The 20,590-nt window shown below is 44.8% G+C and overlaps 2 protein-coding genes across 4 annotated transcripts in view; one reads left to right on the forward strand and one right to left on the reverse strand.

Annotated features, from left to right (window-relative positions):
- The window catches only part of FKBP15 (FKBP prolyl isomerase family member 15), a 60,431-nt gene extending 44,439 nt beyond the window's left edge, over positions 1-15,992 (reverse strand). For all 3 annotated transcript variants that reach the window (XM_084803242.1, XM_084803241.1, XM_084803240.1), the window contains exons 1-4: positions 15,799-15,992; positions 7,056-7,171; positions 788-872; positions 259-328 (exon numbers count right to left, since the gene is read on the reverse strand). In XM_084803242.1, the coding sequence (XP_084659368.1) occupies positions 259-328; positions 788-872; positions 7,056-7,171; positions 15,799-15,851 (324 nt within the window). In that variant the 5' untranslated portion in view covers positions 15,852-15,992. The remainder of the gene's footprint in view (positions 1-258; positions 329-787; positions 873-7,055; positions 7,172-15,798) is intronic.
- A 132-nt stretch (positions 15,993-16,124) lies between these two features.
- The window catches only part of SLC31A1 (solute carrier family 31 member 1), a 34,430-nt gene continuing 29,964 nt past the window's right edge, over positions 16,125-20,590 (forward strand). The window contains exon 1 of the mRNA XM_084752052.1: positions 16,125-16,278. The gene's annotated coding sequence lies outside the window, so the exon portion shown is untranslated. The remainder of the gene's footprint in view (positions 16,279-20,590) is intronic.

Genomic DNA, 20,590 nt, shown 5'->3' on the forward strand with positions numbered 1-20,590 from the left:
AGTATGATGAGTGATCATTAACTACCCGACAAACAGTGCACTCTACAGCTTTCCCGCCCTTACACCGGCACCACCACAGAGGAGCCCTCTAAAGCAAACATTCGGAGCAGCTGTACTTGTTCTAATGCCTAACAGTAAGCAAACCAGGGCTGTCTACTCAATTCTAATAGCACACACTCTGGCCAGGCAGATAAATGCCAGACCCCTGGTATTAATAATACCTGGATGTGGCGTATGAATCAATATGGGGCTTCTTACCTCTCTGGTTGTGTGGTTCCCCAAGACAGCAGCTCCAAATTTGCCCTGCTTTGCATATTGACCACTTATGCTATGGAAGCAAGAAAACAGCAAATATCAGGACCCCTCTAAACCATGAAGAGCCAGTTTTCTGTTCTGACACAGCTAAAGGCAGTTGCCCTTTAGAAAAGTTCAGAGGGAAGCAGCTTTTAATATAAAGCTCCTCTGCAATTTCCAAAATGGTCTCACTGGTATAACTCTGGCGGGTCTAGAACTCCCAAAGATCCTGCAGTCTCAGCCTCCCAAATGCTGGGATTAACGGTGAGTGCCAACACACCCAGCCCCAACCTCTGTATTGTTCAGTCATCTACTATGCACAGTATGCTTAAGAACTGAGGGTCCAAACACTAACTGCGCAGATAAGGTAGTGCTGAGTCTCTCTGAGGCTCTGTCTAGGCAAATGCTGAGGAACTAGGCTGCAACGAGCCCAGGCTTCTGAGAAAGGACAAGAACTGCAGCCTGCATTTCACTTTTCTCTCCGACTACTTACTATCGATATGCATGCACTGCAGTTGCAAACAGCACTGAGGAAGTGCCTGTGGTGGCTGTTGCTGGCTTTGGTGCTGTCTGAGTTCCTGAAGATGAAGAAAACAAAGGTGACATTCAATTTTTGAATTTTAACCTCAAAACTAGCCTCAAATTTCCACTTCATAGTTAACAACTATCGTAACAATGCTTTCATTATCACTATCATCACTGGATCCGGCGATAGCTCTGTGACCGTGTCAGGTGTTGAGGAAACGGGCTGAGAGAGCTTTACACAATGACAGTAGATGAAGCTAGACCCACTCCAGCCCTAGCATCAAACACTACAGACAAGAAGCCGTCCTACAACGTTTCCTCTTTTCAAAGATCTGACAGCTAGGGTACATACAAATAAAGCTATTGCCTCTTCTGGCACAGGGAATTTAGGGTGATAGTACGGATGAAAGTTCCTGGAAGGAACCCTACCTGACACTGAGCCCTACCGGGCTGATCAGCTAATTAGAAGGCCAGTGATTGAACCGATGTGTGTTTGCAGGTTCACAGCCCAATTACAACCTATCCTGAGCTGTCTTCAGCCCACCTTAATAGCCCTCCCTTGCCCATTCCTGTGTCTAATCTAATATCCTGGTGTCTAACAGGTAGAGCCTTTTGGAATGTATTAACTTAGAAGACCACTAGCTTCCACGGGCCTCGAACTCACAACAATCTGCCTAACTCTGCCTCCCGAGTACTGGAATTACAGGTATGTATCACCATTTGCCTGACTTGAAATTAGGTAAATTCTTAGAGTTAGTCAGAGTATTTTGTGTAGCTACCAAAAAGCAATCCAGGCAGGAGCCATAAGCCATCCACTTAGGTTTGTTTGGAGAATATAGAGAAGACTTATAATATAGTCAATGAGAAATTAAAGGGGCCAAGTTGAATCTTCATTTTCTTTTAAAATACTAAAAAAAGCTACTGCAGAGAAAGGACTCAGAATATTTATTTAATTTTTAGTGATGAGGTTATAGGTGATTTTTATTTTCATTGTGCTTTCCTATATTTATCTGACTTTCTACAATGTGTTTGTACTCTAAAATGAGGGGAGGTGTTCATACAGAAAAATAAGGGTAAAAAAAGGGTTTTGAAAGTAAGTAAGTTTATTAATTTTGTTTGTGTTCTCTCATTACTTTCCTATTAAGACATTCATCTCCTGAGCTTAGCATGTAGTTTACCACTGGGTATAGTGTGAACACTTGTGGTACCAGCATGCCAGTGGCTGAGGTAAGGGGATCATAAGTTCCAGGCCAGGTTGGACTACACAAAGGAAACCCAGCTTCGAACAGACGGACAGACAGACAGACAGACAAAAACCAAAACAACGGCAGAATGCAATGTACCCTTAACATACTATTTTGAATCATTAGCATTACTGTATAGCCCTTGATAGATTTAGGTAATGGGTGTGGTTCAAATGTTGATGTAAAAAATACAGCCATAACTTCAAAGAGGACAACAGTTTATTCTGAAGCCAAAAATGAGCCATTGTGAGCCTGATCTACAGAGTGAGTCCAGGACAACCAAGGCTATACTAAGAAACCCTGTCCTAAAAAACAAAAACAAAACAAAACAATAGAATTTATTTTATTTCCTACTGTGCTGCATTTTTTTGGGAAGATTCCAAATTTTCTGTTATACATGCTATGGTAAACATCCTTAAAATAAACACACACACACACACACACACACACACACACACACTGACTCTTAGATGAAATTCCTGAAAACAGAATTGTGAGGTGAAGCAGTATGAAGACCTTGTTTTGGCTCTACCCTGCCCGTGTCCTTTGGCAATGCCTCAGCAACTTACACTCCCATCAGGAGTTCAGCTGCGACTGTTCCACATCATTGCCAAGGGGAAACTGTCATTTGACATCTTCACCGAGTAAGAGCACAACAGGAAAGGGGGAGGACCATCTCACTGTTTTATCTGAATTTACTGATTCTAGAGAAGTCAAAGCTAAACATTGCCCAGGGATTGGCATCAAGAAACAGAATATTAGCCTACAAAGAGTGGGAACAAGTTGTGAAAATGAAGTGACCACTGTGTTTTCTTAGTGCTGTGTTCTGTCTTCCTTATTGTGTTTATAAAGCTATAGTCAGTTTAGTTTAATCTGTACTTTTTAGCATGCAGTGCCTTTACTTCTGATAAAGCAATCCACAGGAGTGGGGTGGGGAGGCCAGCATGAGATAATCTAGACAAGTATGAAACTCAGAAAAAAATTAGTATCTGTGGAGGCCACCTCAGCATCTCCTCTGGGTTAGGGCAGCGTCTTGTAGCTCTCTCAGGCTATTATCACCACAGCTCATGCCCTGAAGGGGAAGGGCTGTTTCTGCATCTGCCAGGACACAGGCAGAGAGCATGGCCTTCACCCTGTGATCTTCCCATCAGCTCAGGATTCTTCCTTCTCTGAAGTCAACATTACTGTGATTCTTAAACCTGGCACTTAAGAAGAAATCTTCTTTTTCTTTTTTTCTTTTTTCTTTCTTTTTTTTTTTTTTTTTTTTTTTTTTTGGTTTTTCAAGACAGGGTTTCTCTGTGTAGCCTTGTCTGTCCTCACTCTTGGTAGATGAGGTTGGGCTCCAACTCACAGCAATCCGCCCGCCTCTGCCTCACAAGTGCTGGGATTAAATGCATGCACTACCACACCCAGCAAGAGGAAATCTTGTAATGTGCAGTCTTGAAAAAACATTTTTGAGCCAAGTTTTTTTAACTTCCTCTCTTTGTCCAAGGGATGATTAGATAATTCCAGCTTCACTGTTCATCAGTGACGTTGTCTTGACCCCTCTCAATCTCTTCATTAAAAAAGGCATTCTTCTACTCTATTATATCTTTTTGTTGTTGTTTGTTTTTGTTTTTCAAGACAACAGGGTTTCTCTGTGTAGCCTTGGTTGTCCTGGACTCACTTTGTAGACCAGGCTGGCCTTGAACTCACAGAGATCTGCCTGCCTCTGCCTCCTGAGTGCTGGGATTAAAGGCATGAGCCACCACACCTGGCTCTACTATATCCTAAAGGTAAAACCACTAAAGGTGAAAAGGTATTCACTCCTGTATGCCTTCTAGCTTCTCTTTTACTTGAAAAATATTTTTTCACAAAAATTATAAATTTCTCTACCTTTATGAAAAAAGGGGGAGGGGCCTAGGGAAGTAGCTCAATCATTAAGATGCTTGCTGCCAAGCATCCCAGGACCAATATGACGGAAGGAGACAACTGACTCCTACAAGTTATCTTCTGACCTCCAAACCTGGGTCATGGCATGCACATGCCTATATACATGCACACAATCAATCAATCCATTTGGGGGTTAGGGGGATGGAGACAGGGTTTCTCTGTGTAGCCATCTCTAGCCTCCAAGTCACAGAAATCTACCTGTCTCTGCCTCCCAAGTACTAGGATCAAAGACATGTGCCACCACACCAGCCAATCAATCCATTTTTTTTTTAATGAAGAAAAAAAAAAAACCCAAGTTATTTCATCAGATAAGCCCAAGGTGGTTTTCTTTCCTCCACACCTAGTCAGGAGCACACAGCTAATGAAGAAATGAGGGAAGTGCTCCTCAGACTTTCCTGGAGTCCCTTTAGTCCCTTTAGCCATAACTGAGTTTATGTACTGTTGAACACAGGGACATGCCTGTGATCCCAGCCTGTGAGAGGCAGAGACAGGAGACTCTCAAGCTGGAGGCCGACCTGGTCTACATGAGGAGATGCGCTGTTTGAACTTAGCTTCTGCTTGAGGCCCAACAGAAGAAATCAAATAGAGTGACATTATTTTAGAATTCCATGTCACCAAAACAAAAACAAAAACCAACCAAACAAACAAACAAACAAACAAAACAAAACAACAACAGCAGCCCAGGACTTTTAAGCTGATATTTTAAGTCAAGAAACATAAAAAAAAACAAATTTCATGTGCCTGTGTCTGGTGCCATGTGAGATGCCTCACACAGACCAGTCCTTGTTGCCTATTTTCCTCTTTTACCAGGAAAGGAACGTCAAAATGGCTAATCTGCTTTTCCAGACTCTGACTTGTTCTGCTCCTTTTTGCCTATATAAAGCCAAGGTCCTATTCTCAACTCATCAGAACGCCTCATTTTACACATGCTACTTCCTGATTCTAGGACTGCAAAATAAAAGTCAGTTAAGAAAGCTCTTAAAACTTTACTGAAATTTTGTCTTTTGACATTGTTGCTGAGGTAATTTAGGGTGGGGCTCCTAAGGACAGAGCCAGCCACCAGGAACACAAAGTAATTACAGGATTAGGGACTATAACTTTTAGGTACACTCACCAACTTTGAGGAAAGATGGGCTAGAGCAAGCTGTATAAAAACTCTTGAAGCATAAAGCTTGAAGAGCTTCTAGGCTGTAAAGCATACAAAGTGCTGGGAGGGTGGTCTACCTAGAGAGGGAGGGTGGTCCACTTGAGGGAGGGTGGTCCGCCCAGAGAGGGAGGGTGGTCCGCCCAGAGAGGGAGGGTGGTCCGCCCAGAGAGGGAGGGTGGTCCGCCCAGAGAGGGAGGGTGGTCCGCCCAGAGAGGGAGGGTGGTCCGCCCAGAGAGGGAAGGTGGTCCACCTAGAGAGGGAGGGTGGTCCGCCCAGAGAGGGAGGGTGGTCCACCTAGAGAGGGAGGGTGGTCTGCCCAGAGAGGGAGGGTGGTCCACCTAGAGAGGGAGGGTGGTCTGCCCAGAGAGGGAGGGTGGTCTGCCCAGAGAGGGAGAGTGGTCTGCCCAGAGAGGGAGGGTGGTCCGCCCATAGAGGGCCCAGAAAGTATGCATCCTACTCTACCATTCTCTATCCATTTGTATACAAATGGCTGTATTGGTATCCTTATAATATCTTTTCTAATAAACCAACAAACATAAAGAACCCAATTACCCTGAATTCTGTGAGTAATCCCTGCCAATTACTGAACCAGGGGAGAGGCCGAGGGTGCCATGGGACTGCCGGTCAGTCAGAGCACAGAGGGCCTGGCCCTGACTGTCTTCTTAGGTGAGGGCATCTGTCTGAGGGATCTGACATTATGTCTGTACGAAACTTCAGGACTGAACTGAGCAACAGGGTACTCAGATGGTGTCAGCTGCAGAACAGCTTAGGACGGAAGGGGCATCCTACACCGGGACGGCAGAGGCACGCGTGCAGAATCCACGGGAATGGACAGGAGTGTCTGTGTCTTCCTCTTACACGGCCGTACCTGAGAGATCTGCTTCCTACTACTGTTCACTATCCTGCCAAGTAGCATGTGACTAGTCAATGTCATTCGTGCCTGCATGTAAAAGGCCCCCACACGTCAATCTTCAAGTATTTAATTTACTGTCCCTCACTATCTGCTCTCCGTGGGGCTTACAGCATGAATCCCTTATCCTCGTTGGCTTCTTGCCTCAAAACAGCAAAGTGCGGAGGAAAGAGAAAGCTGTGCAGTCAGTCAACTCAGAGTTCAAATTTCAATTCTGCCATTAGGGTTGACTGATCAAATTCCCAAACTGCTCAGAGCCCCCAAAATCTGGTCATGTCACCTCCTTTACAAGATCACCGTGAGAATGAAATGACAATCCACCAGAAACACCAAAGATACACAGCAGACTCCCTTTCTGCCGATGCCGTTTAACAAACGACTCCTGTGTCCTCAGTGATGAACAAACCAGGATGCAACAATGAGTGCTCTGGGCAGTTTTAGCGATAAGGGCAGAATTTGCCTGCTATTGTCCCTATCAGTTCCCAACAAAGGGCACCCTGCTGCTGCTAGAAGCCAGGACTCGAGAGCTTCAGAAGGCAAGCGCCACTAGGGGTAAGCTTGGGCTGACTGGTGGGCAGAGGCCTCGGCATGATACTGGTACCTTTATGTGGTGTTATAGCAAACTAACTGCCAGAGCAACTTAAGGAAGGAAGGGTTTATTCTGCTTCCTTGGGGGTCAGAGTCCATTGTGGTAGGGAAGGGATGGCAGCAGGCGTGGGCACTGCTGTCAAGAAGCAGAGAGAAACAAGTGCTGCTGCTCTGCTCACTCCCTCGTTCCGCCCAGTGCTGGAGCCCAGCCCATGGACGGTGCCACACACATTTAAAGTGGGTTTTCTCCTCCAGTTCACCCAGTATAGAAACTCCTCACGGATAGGCCCAGAGCTGGTCTCTTAACTGATCCTAAATCCCATCAAATTCATTTAACTGTTATAGCATGTCAATTTCCGAAGACAGCCATTCCAACCAACCTAGTACGACACAATCCTAATGCCTCTGAATTTACCTGTCACTGCTGCCGCCTGGCCTTTCTTGGGCTGCTTTGGAGCTGTGTACTGGAAGAATTCATTTCCATGGCCCATAGGTGCTTGATCCAGTCCAAAAAGAGAAGCCAGCTTGGCACTGTTAATGGAACAGGAAAGTACATTTTCATTTGACATATCCTGCACTTGCAATCACTTTAATGCTGCTGCCTGTAATCTCAACACTCTCTAATGGTGTAACTGAGCATTCAGTAACAGCAGTATCCGCTGAGGCTGTTGGAGATCGAGACTGTCTGTGATTTGATTGATACCCACAGCTGGCCTGAGCGCCATCAACTGCAGTCACCTCTGCCTAGTTCTGACCACTGCAACAATCTCCTAATTCACCTCCCTCCCTCCGTCTTATGTAGTTCATTTTCTGGCCCCAGCTCTACTGTAGTGCTGAGGGTTGGCTAGAGAGCCTTGAGCATGCTAGGCAAGTGCTCTACCGCTGAGCTGTACCCACCACCACCTCTTCCATGTTACTTCCCTTTACAGTGAAGCCTTGATGAATTGGCCAAGCTGGCCTTGAACTCTCCTATGCAGCTGGGATTGCAGGCCTGCGCCAGCAGACCCGACTCTTCTTATCTAATTCTATCACTCTACACACCGCATCTAAGGGATTACTCTTGGTGACTCTTCAATGTCAGTAAGATACACACTTGGAACTTGGGCCACCAAGATGGCTTAGCGGGTAAAGGTGCTTGCGGCCAACCTTGACGCCGTGAGCTCAGTCTGTAGAAATCATGTGGTAAAAAGGAGAGAAACAATTCCTACAAGTTACCCCTGATCTCCATACTCATGCATGACACACATGTGTGTCCATGCCCATGCATCTACACACATACACACACACACACACACACACACACACACACACACAAACTAAATGTAAAAAAAAATCTTAAAAAAAACAAACTCAGCTGGGCGTAGTGGTGCACGGTTTTAATCCCAGCACTCGAGAGGCAGAGGTAGGCAGATCTCTGTGAGTTCAGCCAGGGATATTACATGGAGAAACTTTGTCTCAAATAAATAAATAAATAAATAAACAAATAAAATAAAATAAATAAATAAATAAATAAATAAAAATCAAGCTCTCCAAGATGGTTTTCGAGGCCCCTTCAAGATTTCATCTCCCTTACTTTCATGGCTTCATACTCGGCATTTCTTACCTCCAACTGTGTGCTATAGGTACTATAAGAAACTTTCAGTGTCTTCTTTTTTTTTTATTTTAAAGATTTATATATTTATTAAGCATACAGTGTTTTGCCTGCATGTATGCCTGAAAGCCAGAAGAGGGCACCAGATCTCATTATAGATGGCTGTGAGCCATCAAGTGGTTTCCGGAATTGAACTCAGGACCTTTGGAAGAGCAGGCAGTGCTCATAACTTCTGAGTCATCTCTCCAGCTCCAGGAGGACAGAGGCCTTCAGAGAGAAGAGAAATCACTGCTGGTGGCATCTGTGACAAGCTGGAGACTTACAACAGGGTATACTTCTGGGAGGACACGGGGGCGACTCTAGCTGAGACTCCTTGTAGCAGGGCTCATGCAGACGGAAGAGGACACCCTTTAACTAGACAGGACTCCTGGTGGAAGGAGGGGAGCACCCGCCCACTCACAAAACCTTCAACCCAACATTTACCTTGCCTACCAGATATGCAGGGATAAAGCTAGAGTAGAAATTGAGGAAATGTCCAACAAATGCCTGGCCCAACCTGAGACCCATCCCATGAGAGAGGACCAACCCCTGACACTATTAATAGCACTTTGCTATGCTTGCAGACGGTAGCCTAATCTAGCTGTCCTCTGAGAGGCTCCACCCAGCAGCATCTCCAAACAGATGCTGAGAGTCAGGGCCAAACATTGAGTGAAGGGTAGGGAGTCTTGTGGGGAAGTGGCAGGAAGGATAGAAGGACCTAGACGGGACAGGAACTCCACAAGAAAACCAACAGAGCCAACCAACCAGGGCCCAGAAGGGCTTGCAGAGACTGAAGCACAAACCAAGGACCATGCATAGACTGGACCTAGGCCCCCTTCACAGATGCAGCTGATGGGCAGCTTGGGCTTCATGTGGATCTCTTAGTAAGGGGAGCCAGAGCTGTCTCTGACATAAACTCTGCTGCTTACTTTTTGATCACTTCCCCCTGATGGGGCTGCCTCACTAGGCCACAGGGGAAGCGGACATGCTCAGTTCTGATGCGACTTGATATGCTGGGGTAGGTTGGTTTGGGGGGAGCTCCACTTTTCCGAGGAGTTGGGGGGGACCAAAAGGAGATGAGAGTGGGGGCTACGATCAAGATGTAAACTGAGTAAGTGAATAAATAAATATTTTGTAAAAGTAACTTTTATTCGCCTGTTTCACTATTGTCTTGGAGGCTTACTGCCTCTGTCTGCTAATCTAGGCCTAGTCCTGGAAGCTTCTAGCCTCTGTACAATCTAACCTAGGCGTAGAACAGGGTCACTGCTTAATAAGCTCACTCTTATTCTTTCTGAGCTCATAGCTATCTGGTTCAACTCAGCTGTTTTGGCTCAAACTCCTCTCCCAGCTGACTTATTCAATCCGGCTTCCCTCTCGGCCCATGAATTGTTCTGGTGGCTTCAAACTAACTCCAGCAATCTGCGTTAATCTTCTGGCTCCTTCTGGCTTCACCTGGGTCTAGCTAGTTCTCTCTTCAACCAGTCTCTGTATATCTGTCTTCTGAAAACTGCCTCCCCTCTCTCTCTGCCCTGCCTCTTAAGTAGCTTCCCTTTCCTCTCTCTTGAGAGTTGGGCGAATCCCCTTCTGTCAAATCCTTCTCTGATTCATCACTTTTTCTGCCACTCAATTAGACATCACTTCCAAACATGGGTGCTTCCTTCATTGTTTGGGATTAAAGGTATGTACCACCACACCTGGACCTAAGCCTTTCTTTACCTGAAACTTGCTCTATATCAGCCTGCTCTTGAACTCAGATCTGCTTGCCTCTGTCTCCTGGATTAAAGATATATTTGTATTCCAGCCAGATCACATAGATCTAGAAGGTATTTGGATGAGATCTCTTGCCAAAGGAGCCATGTTCTGAATTAAAACTCCTCTAAATATTTCCCATTGAATTAAAAAAAAAAAGAAGAAGAAGACATGAATAAATGCTAAATGAACATAGAAGAAAGTAAAATTATTCCTTTTAGCCAGGGTGACCTAAAGACTCCCCTTCCTTTATTTTTAAAGACAGCATCTAACTATGCAGCCTGGCTGCCCTAGAACTCCCTATGTATACCAGACGGTACCTGAACTCACAGAAATCTACTTTCCTCTTCCTCCTGAGTGCTGAGATTACCATGCCTGGCTGAGGTTCCTTTAAAGAAGTAAAATTCTGGGAGACTTGAGCAATACCTTTAACCGTAGTGAAAAACTGTCCACTATTACATATATTTAAATTTTTTAAAAACTTATCACTGTTAGGGTTCAGAAATAGCCACACACTGACCACTCGAACACTCGAACACCAGACTCAGATTAATAGAAATTTAACACTGAACAAAACTGACCAGTTAGGGACACAACCTGGGCTCAGAAGCCAGACTGTGACCCTGAGCTGTTTTCTTTCTTTTTCTTTTTCTTTTTTTTTTTTTTTTTTTTTTTTGGTTTTTCGAGACACGGTTTCTCTGTGTAGCCTTAACTGTCCTGGACTCACTTTGTAGACCAGGCTGGCCCTCCCGAGTGCTGGGATTAAAGGCATGTGCCACCATATCTGACTCTGGGATGTTTTCAAAGTGAGTTTTTAAAATAAAAATCACAACCAAGCAGGAAAAATCATTTCTATTACAGGCTCATTATGTTCATCCAAGCAAAAAGAATTAATCTTTGTTTTACCTTCACTGTATCTAGGTAGCTAGACAAAGCATTTTAAGATGATTGGCTAGGATTTTAGGGTAAGGGAGCTTTTGGGGATTTTCCAGCTTTCCAGGAGTAAGGATCATAGCAGGGCATTGCAGCTTAACTCTAACAGAACATACTTTATCTTTAACCCAAGCAGAACATGTATTCACCTATTGTTTTATCTTAGCAGCAGATACTGAATTTTGGGTTTTTTTGTTTGTTTGTTTGGAATCTTTGTTTTGGTTTTTTGTTTGTTTGTTTGTTTGTTGTTTCCTGAGACAGGGTTTCTCTGTTTTTGGCTTGACTGTCCTGCACTCACTGTGTAGACCAGGCTAGCCTCAAACTCACAGCAATCCGCCTGCCTCTGCCTCCCAAGTGCTGGGATTAAAGGCATGTGCCACCATGCCTGGGCTGAATTATTGATTTGTAAGTAAAGGCTATTCTTTTTTTTAGGCAGGTAGAGCCTGGGAACTTGAAATTTATTTCACTCTATGATCAAAATGCATACTTAAAGGTAAAATGGCTTCTGTTATTCTAAAGGTGAAAGTAGGTGTTAACAGAGGAGCCACAGTTATGCAAAACACTAAAATAGGACTCATTGGAGGGGATATGATTATGCAAAAGGTTTAAGCAGGTTACAACAATCCCTTCTGTGTATGTATGGTGTGCACATGCTTGTATGTGTAGGGCTGTACATGCCATGTGTGTATATGGGACCAGAGGACAACTTTGTGGAGTTAGTTCTCTTCTATCTCTGTGTGGTTTACGGGGATTGAATTTAGGTTGTCAAGGTTTTATCCACTGATCCGTTTTGCTGGCCCAAAGCTTAAATCTAGATAAGGTGTATTTGCTTTCACACACACACAAAATGTTAATAAAAAGAAGGTCAGGTGAGGGTATAGCTCCAAAGCTCATTGTTAGAGTATTTCAGCCCAGGAATTTAATAACTTGCATGACAGCCAGGCAGTGGTGGCACAGGCCTTTAATCCCAGCACTCCAGGAGGCAGAGGCAGGCAGATCTCTGTGACTTTGAGGACAGCCTGGTCTACAAGAGTCCAGGACAGCCAAGGTTACACAGAGAAACTCTGCCTTAAAAAAAAAAAAAAAAAAGAACTTCCAAGGCAATATAGTAAGATGCAATCTCAAAATAAAACCTGTGGGAGCTGGAAAGATCACTCAGATGTTAGAAGCACTTGCTGCTGCTGCAGAATGCTTGGGTTCAGTTCCCAGCATCCAGGTGATGGTTCACAAGACTCTGTAACCCCAGTTCCAGGGGATCTGACACTCTATGCACACACGCTTACATATTAACATTAAATAAATAAATCTAACTTTTCAAAAGCTTTGTGATTATGTTTATTATTGTTAGGTTGATTTTATTCTACTGTTTAAGTTCAGTTTCTTAGGGGTAAGAGGCCTTATTCGCCTCTGTATTAGCTGACGTCCTTAGCAGACACTCACCTATTTCTTCATTTGAAAATCATAACGGTGGGGAAAGGGCTAAGAAAGAAGAGAAGACATGCCTTCTGATTACTACTTTTTAGATTAACCATTGACTTTAAGATTGGAGAACTTAGCTGGGCGTGGTGGCACACGCCTTTAGTCCCAGCACTCGAGAGGCAGAGGCAGGTGGATCACTGTGAGTTCGAGGCCAGCCTGGTCTACAAAGTGAGTCCAGGACAGCCAGGGCTACACAGAGAAACCCTGTCTCGAAAAACAAAAACAAAAAAAAAAAAAAAAAAAAAGATTGGAGAACTTGGCCACGCCTCAAAACTCAGGAGGCAGAAGCAGGCAGATCTGAATTGGAGATCTCAGGCCTGAGTACCAGACCAACCAGAGTTACACGGTAAGATCATATCTCAAAAAAAAAAAAAGTGGGTGCAGGAACTTGAAAAGCTGACTATAAGTCACTTAAACAACCATCCTTGACATCAGTACTGTTGCTTCAGTAAGTTTTCAATATCCTAAGTAGGATCAAGAAAGTCACAAAGTTAAGTCAGAGGTAGGGAAGCATTTTTCAAGTAAACTGTAGTTATAAATGAGGAACTTGATCAGACCTGGTGGCACATGCCTTTTTTTTTTTTTTAGTCAGGGTCTCTCTGTGTAGCCTTGGCTGTCCTGGACTCTCTTTGTAAACCAGGATGGCCTCAAACTCATGGCGATCCACCTGCCTCTGCCTCCTGAGTGCTGGGATTAAAGGTGTGTGCCACAATGAGCCTTTTTAATCCCAGCACTCAGGAGGCAGAGGCAGAGGCAGGTGGATCTCTGTAAATTTGAGGCCAACCTGGTCTACAAACTGAGTCCAGGACAGCAAGAACTACAAGAGAAACCTGGTTTTGAAACTAGTTCTCCACCGCCCCCCAAAAAAAAGGAACTGAAAGGCAGCTGCAGTGCTCACTGTCAGATGTTCTACTTCCTCAACAAAACGAATGCAGGGCCAGCCAAACCAGAGGATGGCACAAAACTTTCCCTGTCTTTTCCATTCATTTTATTTTATGTGTGGGTGTTTTGTCTGCATGTATCTATGCACCATGTGCATGCATGGTACCTAAGGAGGCCAGAAGATGGTGTTGGACTCCCAGGGGCTGGGGTTGGAGATGGCTTTGAGCCATCATGTGGGTGCTGGGACTCAAACCTAGATCCTCCAGTGCTCTTAACCTCTGAGCAATCTTTCCAACTCACTATTCTTTTTCCTTTCCCCCCCCACTCCTCCTCCTCCTCCTCCTCCTCCTCTTCCGTCTTTTGAGACAGGGCTTCTCTGTGTTATCTTGGCTGTTCTGAACTCACTTTGTAGACCAGGCTGGCCTCAAACTCACAGTGATCCGCCTGCCTCTGCCTCCCAAGTGCTAGGATTAAAGGCGAGCACCACCACGCCTGGCTTTATTTTTCCTATTGTTAGTCTTAAGTTTGTTTCTGCTTTCCTAGCTACTACCGCAGACAAAAAGTTTATCTGTATAGCTTTCTTTGTTGAGTCTTTTATCATCAAACTGTCTGTTTTCCATGCCTAGGACCCACAGTCACATGTGTAAGATATCTCAAATCCTTAATTAAGCCTTCTCAGGAAAGCAGATTGAGCCAAGAAGAACTTATCTTGGGTCAGGAATCAGGAGAAGAGCACATGACTGTCACTGTCTGCCCAGTCAGCAGCAGATCCCTTGATGCATGAAAGTTGGGAGTCTTAAAATTCCTTTATAGACGTTCCACATAGTGAAGCTTAAAATATACCTCAAAGCTGGGTGTGATGGCACATGCCTTTATTCCCAGCATTCAGGGGGAAGACAGGCAGATAGATGCCTCTGAGTTCATGGCCTATCTCAAATAAATAAGCAAACCTTGAAGATATTCAGATGGCCCCTCTACTGACACACACAAAACAAGTTTGGGCTGGAAATCCAGCCAACAGCAGCAGTGGCTGTAGATGTTTTGGGGTGGATAGGAAAGGAAGGAAGCAAAGCCCAATTAACTCAAAAGTAATGTAGCAACTAAGTGAGTTCAAAGTGGAGCTAAGCAGACGCAGGCTTTCTCAAGTGGGGACCTGGTGGGACGAGGTGGTGAGAGTGAAAAGTGAAAAGAATTAGGGATGTGTGACAGAGAAGCCACTCATTGGCTGTCCAAAGATCTTAGCCATTTAAGAGCAAGGAAAAGAGGCTGGAGAGGTGGCCCAGGAGGTAAAGTGTGTAAAAGATGTTCACAGCATGCATTTCTCCTCTCTCTCTCTCTCTCTCTCTCTCTCTCTCTCTCTCTCTCTCTCACACACACACACACACACACACACACACACACACACACTCACTCACTCACAAACGAGTAAGTTCAAAAGAGAGCCAGTCATTTTATGGTCACTCCTATATTGAATTCCCTGTATTCTAGAAGATTAATCTTTATTGTTACCTTTCAGCAGCTAACAGAATGATGAGTATATTGATGTGTTTGTCATTTCTTAAGTAGGTTCATCACTATGCACAAAACTTGTAAAGCAGATTTCAAAGAAGGGCTCTGCAAAGATGTGAGCTTTGCAATTAACTAGTCTGCAGGGAGGGAGTCAAGAGTCCCACTAACACAAGGCAACGGAAAACACGGTGCTAATTATTAAAAGTGAGGTGGGCGAAGTGGGGAATCTTGTCTGCCTTTAAAGACTTCTATCCCAAGAGAGTACATAGCATGTTTGAGCGCAGGAGGAAATGGATGCAGTTTTTCCCATTGGTTTTAAGCCTTCGGGCTCACAAAGTGCAATTTCGCAGGCACGTCTTGAGCAATCAATACGCGCCAGAGCTACTGTTTTGTGAGCTAGACAGGAAAGAACAACATAAGCAGTTCTGTCTGGACTTAGATTTCAGTAGGTTCCATGCGCAAAGACTCGTGGGAAAGAAGATCATGCAGTCTATTGTGCCTGGGGCTGTGACCACAGAAAATCACTAAAAAAAGATAGCATCCGAGGCAGGCTTTGAAGGATGCTGGAGCTGACCCACCAGCTCCTGGTTCAAAGCGTCACCACCTTGTTAACGGGGGAAGAGAAAGTCTCTTGAATTTACAGCTCATATATTTATTATAGGAGTTGACTCCCATAAAAACTCCGAGGCCGGCAGTCTCCTCAGCAACCATCTCCATTTCACTGGATAAACTGTGGCTCATAAAGCAAAAGGGTGTCAGAGGAGACACTAGATCCTGAACCCAAATCGGCGGACCTGACACCGCGGCGAGCTGTGCTCAGATTGCGAAGTCAGAGCCAGGGAATGTTCAGAACCGTGGAATGTGGCAAGGGTTTGGACCCGGAAGTTGGGAAGAGGCATGAGAAGAGACCGACCACTTGCAAACACCCGCCGGTCTCTCGGCCCTGAGCTCCGGCCCCTACTTCTCAATCACTCACCCGCCGCTTGGCGAGAGGAAGTCGGTGTCATCCTCGTCTCCGGCCCCAAACATCACGTCGGCTTTCGCCCAAGCTGAAGGGAAGACGTCGGATATTCGTTCCCAGGGCCTGTCACGGCCGGTGTCGTAAAATGCCGTGGAGACGAGCTGCTTTCCGGCTGGGCAAAGTCTTTCAGGGTAGTGAGGCCTAGAGGAGACCCTTGCGGAGGAAGAAGGTGGAGCAAAGGCAAATGAGAAGATGAGCTCCCGGTGACGCAAAGCCTCGCCAGCCCTCCGAGGGGGTGGAGTTCCTAGGCTCTGAGCGAGGATTGGCCAGATAGCTCAGGGGGCGGGTCCAGGGCGGGAATCGGCGGCCTCTGCTGCGGTCGTGGGACACGTCGAGCCGGGCAGTAGTGGCGGGGGCTTGGGAGAAGTCCAGACCGGTGAGGGGGGGAACCAATTCCGAGAGGAAGGCACAGGCGGTGGAGCTCGACCAGGGAAGGTAAGGCCTCTCCCCTCCCGTTCCCAATCCCAGTGTGCTCGCTGCCCTTTCCCCACTCCCCGAGCCAGGACCCCCCGCAGCTCCTCTTGGCTGGGCGGAAGGAGAAAGAGCCCGCGACTAGAAGTCTGGGGGACCGGAGTCGTGCGGTGCCAGGGCCCCTACTGCGACATTGCTATTATGACCTTTAGGGGGGGAGGGTGCTGGGTGCCTCAGTTTCCCCATCTACGCAAAGGACCGTGTGTCCAGTGTCTCTAACGTGCGGTTTGCCAGAGTTTTAAGTCTCAGAGATCATCGAGTCCGATCAGGGTCTCTTGATAATCAGCGAACTTGCAGACAAGAAACTAGAAGAGCTAGCTAGCCATTTGGATGACTAGTCCGAGGTCACGCAGAGTAAAGGGCAGACCTGGCCCTTTGTATCAGGGTTTAGAGGGCTGATGAGCGGAGCAGAACCCCGGCCCTTAGCTGGGCTGTGTGGCCCGCGGCTTGGGAAAGGACCCCATTTCTAAAGTCCAGATTGGAGAGGTCCGGAAGAGCTGGGATATTCAGAAGGGTGGATGATGGAAGGGACTTAGAGGTAGAAAGTCCTCAACCCAGTCTTGCTGAGCTGACTTTTACTGCCAAGGTTTTAAGTCAACTTTAGTTGTTAACGACTTCTCCCGCCTCCAGTTTTTACTCGGTGTGTGTGTGTGTGTGTGTGTGTGTGTGTGTGTGTGTGTGTTGTTTTCTTCTGTATTTCTTTGGTTAACCCGGTATCCTCTTTTGAGCGATCTTGAACCAGACCTGGTTTAGCCACGCTGTGGATAAGCCTGTCCCAGTGTACCGTCCGTTTCCACAGATCTCTTTGGAGTTCTTTCTCTCGGGTTTTCTTCTCAGTCAGATCGCTCCTGACTGTCCCTTACCAGAACGCTTAGTCTGTTACGATGGTACTAGTTCCGACTAGTAACTCCTCTCTCCCAGAGAACTTTGTACCTCTTGGCACTTCCCTTGTGGGGCTTTTTATTACAGGTTTTGAACTACTAAGTTGTAAGTCTTCTCGCCCACAGTGGGCTCTCATTACTTTTTTTTATTAAATGGAATAATAGAATTTATCCTTGTTCCTCTGTTCCTTAATTTACTCTCGTTTGTACACCTCCCCCCGCCCCCTCCCCCCTCCCGCCCCCGCCCCAGCCCAGCAATGGCTCTTGTCTTTTGTAGGTAGCTTCCAGAAAGATAAAAATGCTGTACTGGCTGTGAACTGTCTGGGTTGCTTGGCCTCTTTTGTTCATTGAAGGTGACTGTACTATTGTCTAAAACTCCAGGGGAGGGGGAAGGGGAAAAAAAGTGTAGCTAGAAATATTATATGTTAATAATTTTGTGAGTAAATTATTCCTGTTTATCTGCGGATAAGTCTGCTGGTCTGCTTCCTGTGTTTATTTTACAGATTAGGATGGTTAAAGCAATCACATCTGACTCTTAGAGGAATGATAAACTGCAATCTGTGCATAGGACTAGAGCTCTGTTTAAATTGTGGACTTGAGTGGGTGGGGGTGACTGAGTAAATTCAAATCCTGCCCTAGGCCCGGTCACTCCGCCGCCAAAACGTTTCAAGAATGCTGTTTTTCTTTCTTTCTTTCTTTCTTTCTTTTTTTTTTTCAGGTTTTTTATTTGTTTGTTTTATTTGTTGTTGTTTTTAATTTTGGTTTGGTTTGGTTTGGTTTTGAGACTATTTATCTCTGTCGCCTTGGCTGTCCTAAAACTCATTATGTAGAAGGCTACGCTGGCCTCAAGCTCTCACAGAGATGCACCTGCCTATGCCTTTGCAGTGCTGGGATTAAAGACTATGTATGTCACTACACTGTGCTAGTAACTTTTTCTTTTTTTAAAGCAGAGAACAAGAAACAAGAGAACATATTAGCTCTTTTCTTGCATTCTGTGTGGAGGTGTTTTTCTTGTGGGTGTTTTAGATAGCCTTTTGTAGGTATTTATTAATCCTAAAACTGGCCTGTTTGGTGATTGGGACACTGTAGGCAGGCATGTGATCTTGAGTTTCATTAGCAGCATGAGGAAGGGAAAGGAGAAAATGGGCCTTCCTCAGTCTTTCAGGCTTAGAATTGGAAGTACAGGATCTAGCGCATCTGAAAAGTCAGTCTTCCTAGATTAAAATATCCAGCTTGGTACTACTGGAGTTGGGGTTAGGAGACCTGAGTTCCTGCCCAGCCATTATCACTCACTCAGAGTTTGGGCCAGGTTCCCTAAACACCTTACAAAGGGAACCCATCAGATGTAGACACATGTGCCAAGAACTAGGAATACTTAGTAAATACAACCCAGATCTCAAGTTTGAGTTCACTATTTTATACACATCTCTGAAATGTGTATAAAATGTATTGATTATCAGATATAGTGGCACACCCCTGTAATCCTAACACTTGGGAAACAGAAGTAGTTAGATCTTTGAGAATTAAAGGCCAGCCTAGTGCACAGAGTGAGTTCTAGGCCAGCCAAAGTGAGAATTGTTTTAAAAAATAAAATGTGTATGTGTGTGTGTTCATTCCCTGAAGATTAACTAGGAAGCGGCAAATTTAATACTTCATTTCAAGTCAAATTTGCAAAGAGATGTCAACTTTTATATCAGGCAAATTCATATTAATCTTCTCTAGTAGTGTAGCGATATGGATTGGATGGAGATTGAGAATATTTCTGTAGTATTCTATTTACTCAAGTTGTTAAAAGCAGAAAAATATTGTAATACAATTTGAAATTTTTCACCTGAGAGTCTACTGTGTGTTGGCTAGATTTTGTGTAGACAGGAAATGAACTCTCTGAGAAATTGTTGTAGAGTATCAAAGTAGGAAGAGATCATATCTCTTAAGTATAATCCAAAGTGTAACTGGATTGAATTTTTTAAGATTAATACCAGTGTCCTAAGTAATGTTTACCGCGCCTTACCTCAACCATTCTGCATAACCTCACGTTCTAGGGATTAAACTTTTCTGAAATTGTAGGGTTACTCAAATGGTTTTGAAGATGAGTAGGATTCCAGAAGGAAGCTGGAGGAGAATTTTCCAGGTTGAAGGGGCAGCTCTGGCAAAAGCAGGCAGGTGCATGTTGTTTCCATGCAGTACTAGGGATTGGGCTTCCGGTTTTACACATGCCCTGCAAGCATTCTACCGTTAAGCTACATATCACCAACATAAAGGGGGCTTTGCAAGTTTTTTCAAGACAACAATTGCCCTTTTACTTGCTGCACTTAGGACTATGATTTAGCTAACTAAAGTATGCTAAAGTAGGGAATCGTATACATTTGACACATTTTTTTCTTTTCTTTTTTGATTTTATTTATTTTTTGAGACAAGGTTTCTCTGTGTAGCCCTGGCTGTCCTAGACTTGCTTTGTAGACCAGTCTGGCCTTGAACTCACAGCAATCGGCCTGTCTCTGCCTCCCTGTGTGCTGGGACTAAAGGCATGCACCACCATACTGGCTCATTTTACAGGTCTTATTCCTGCTTAAAACGCAGATATCCTTTATGGGTTTTGTTGTTTTTAACCTAAAGTCTCAACTCTTTTTTTCTTCATATGGCTCTAAGAGATCAATAGACTACAGGCAAATCTTAGCTGCCTGTTTTATAGTTTTATTGGAGCACAGCCTTGCTCATTCATTTACATGTTATCTGTGGCTACTTTCATCCTACAAGGTAGAGTATCTGCAGCAGCCACGACATGGTCCACTGTGCCTAAATGTTTAGTATTAGGTCCTTTATAGAAAGCTTATCAGCCCCTGCCCCTGATCATTTATGGCTGCATTCTTCAGCATATGAGAACTGGTTAAAAGTCACTCGCAAGGCAGCCTGTCCACAGATTTTTTCTGGGTGTTTATGAAATTTCCTGCCAGCCTTTAGAGTTGATTCTGGCATCTCACAAGCAGATTGCGGCATGTATGACTCCCTCCTACCTAGTCTAGGCAAAGCACTCAACTAGACACAACACCTAGAGTGGCTATATAGAGTAAAAGTCATATACTTAAGCTTTAGGGTCAGACTTCTTCACTACTTTATTAACTGTATAGCTCTTGGATATGCTGCTAGGGTTTTTTTTTCTTTTGTAAAATAGTGGTAATGATAGTAAAATGATAATATCCATTTCCTAGAGTTCTTATGAATGTCGTATGAATTAATTCACATAAGGCATAAAGTGGTAGAACAATACCTGGCAGGTAGTAAAAATTCAGTTACAGTTAGTAGCTCCAGCCTAGCCTGTGGATGTGTATACCTGGGTCCCCACAGTTTGGCCTCTAGACTATTGAAACAGTGGTCCCTGGATCTCATGCTGGGAG

This window comes from Acomys minous (genome assembly GCF_964271855.1).
Source record: "Acomys minous genome assembly, chromosome: 1".
In the NCBI taxonomy this organism is placed as follows: domain Eukaryota; kingdom Metazoa; phylum Chordata; class Mammalia; order Rodentia; family Muridae; genus Acomys; species Acomys minous.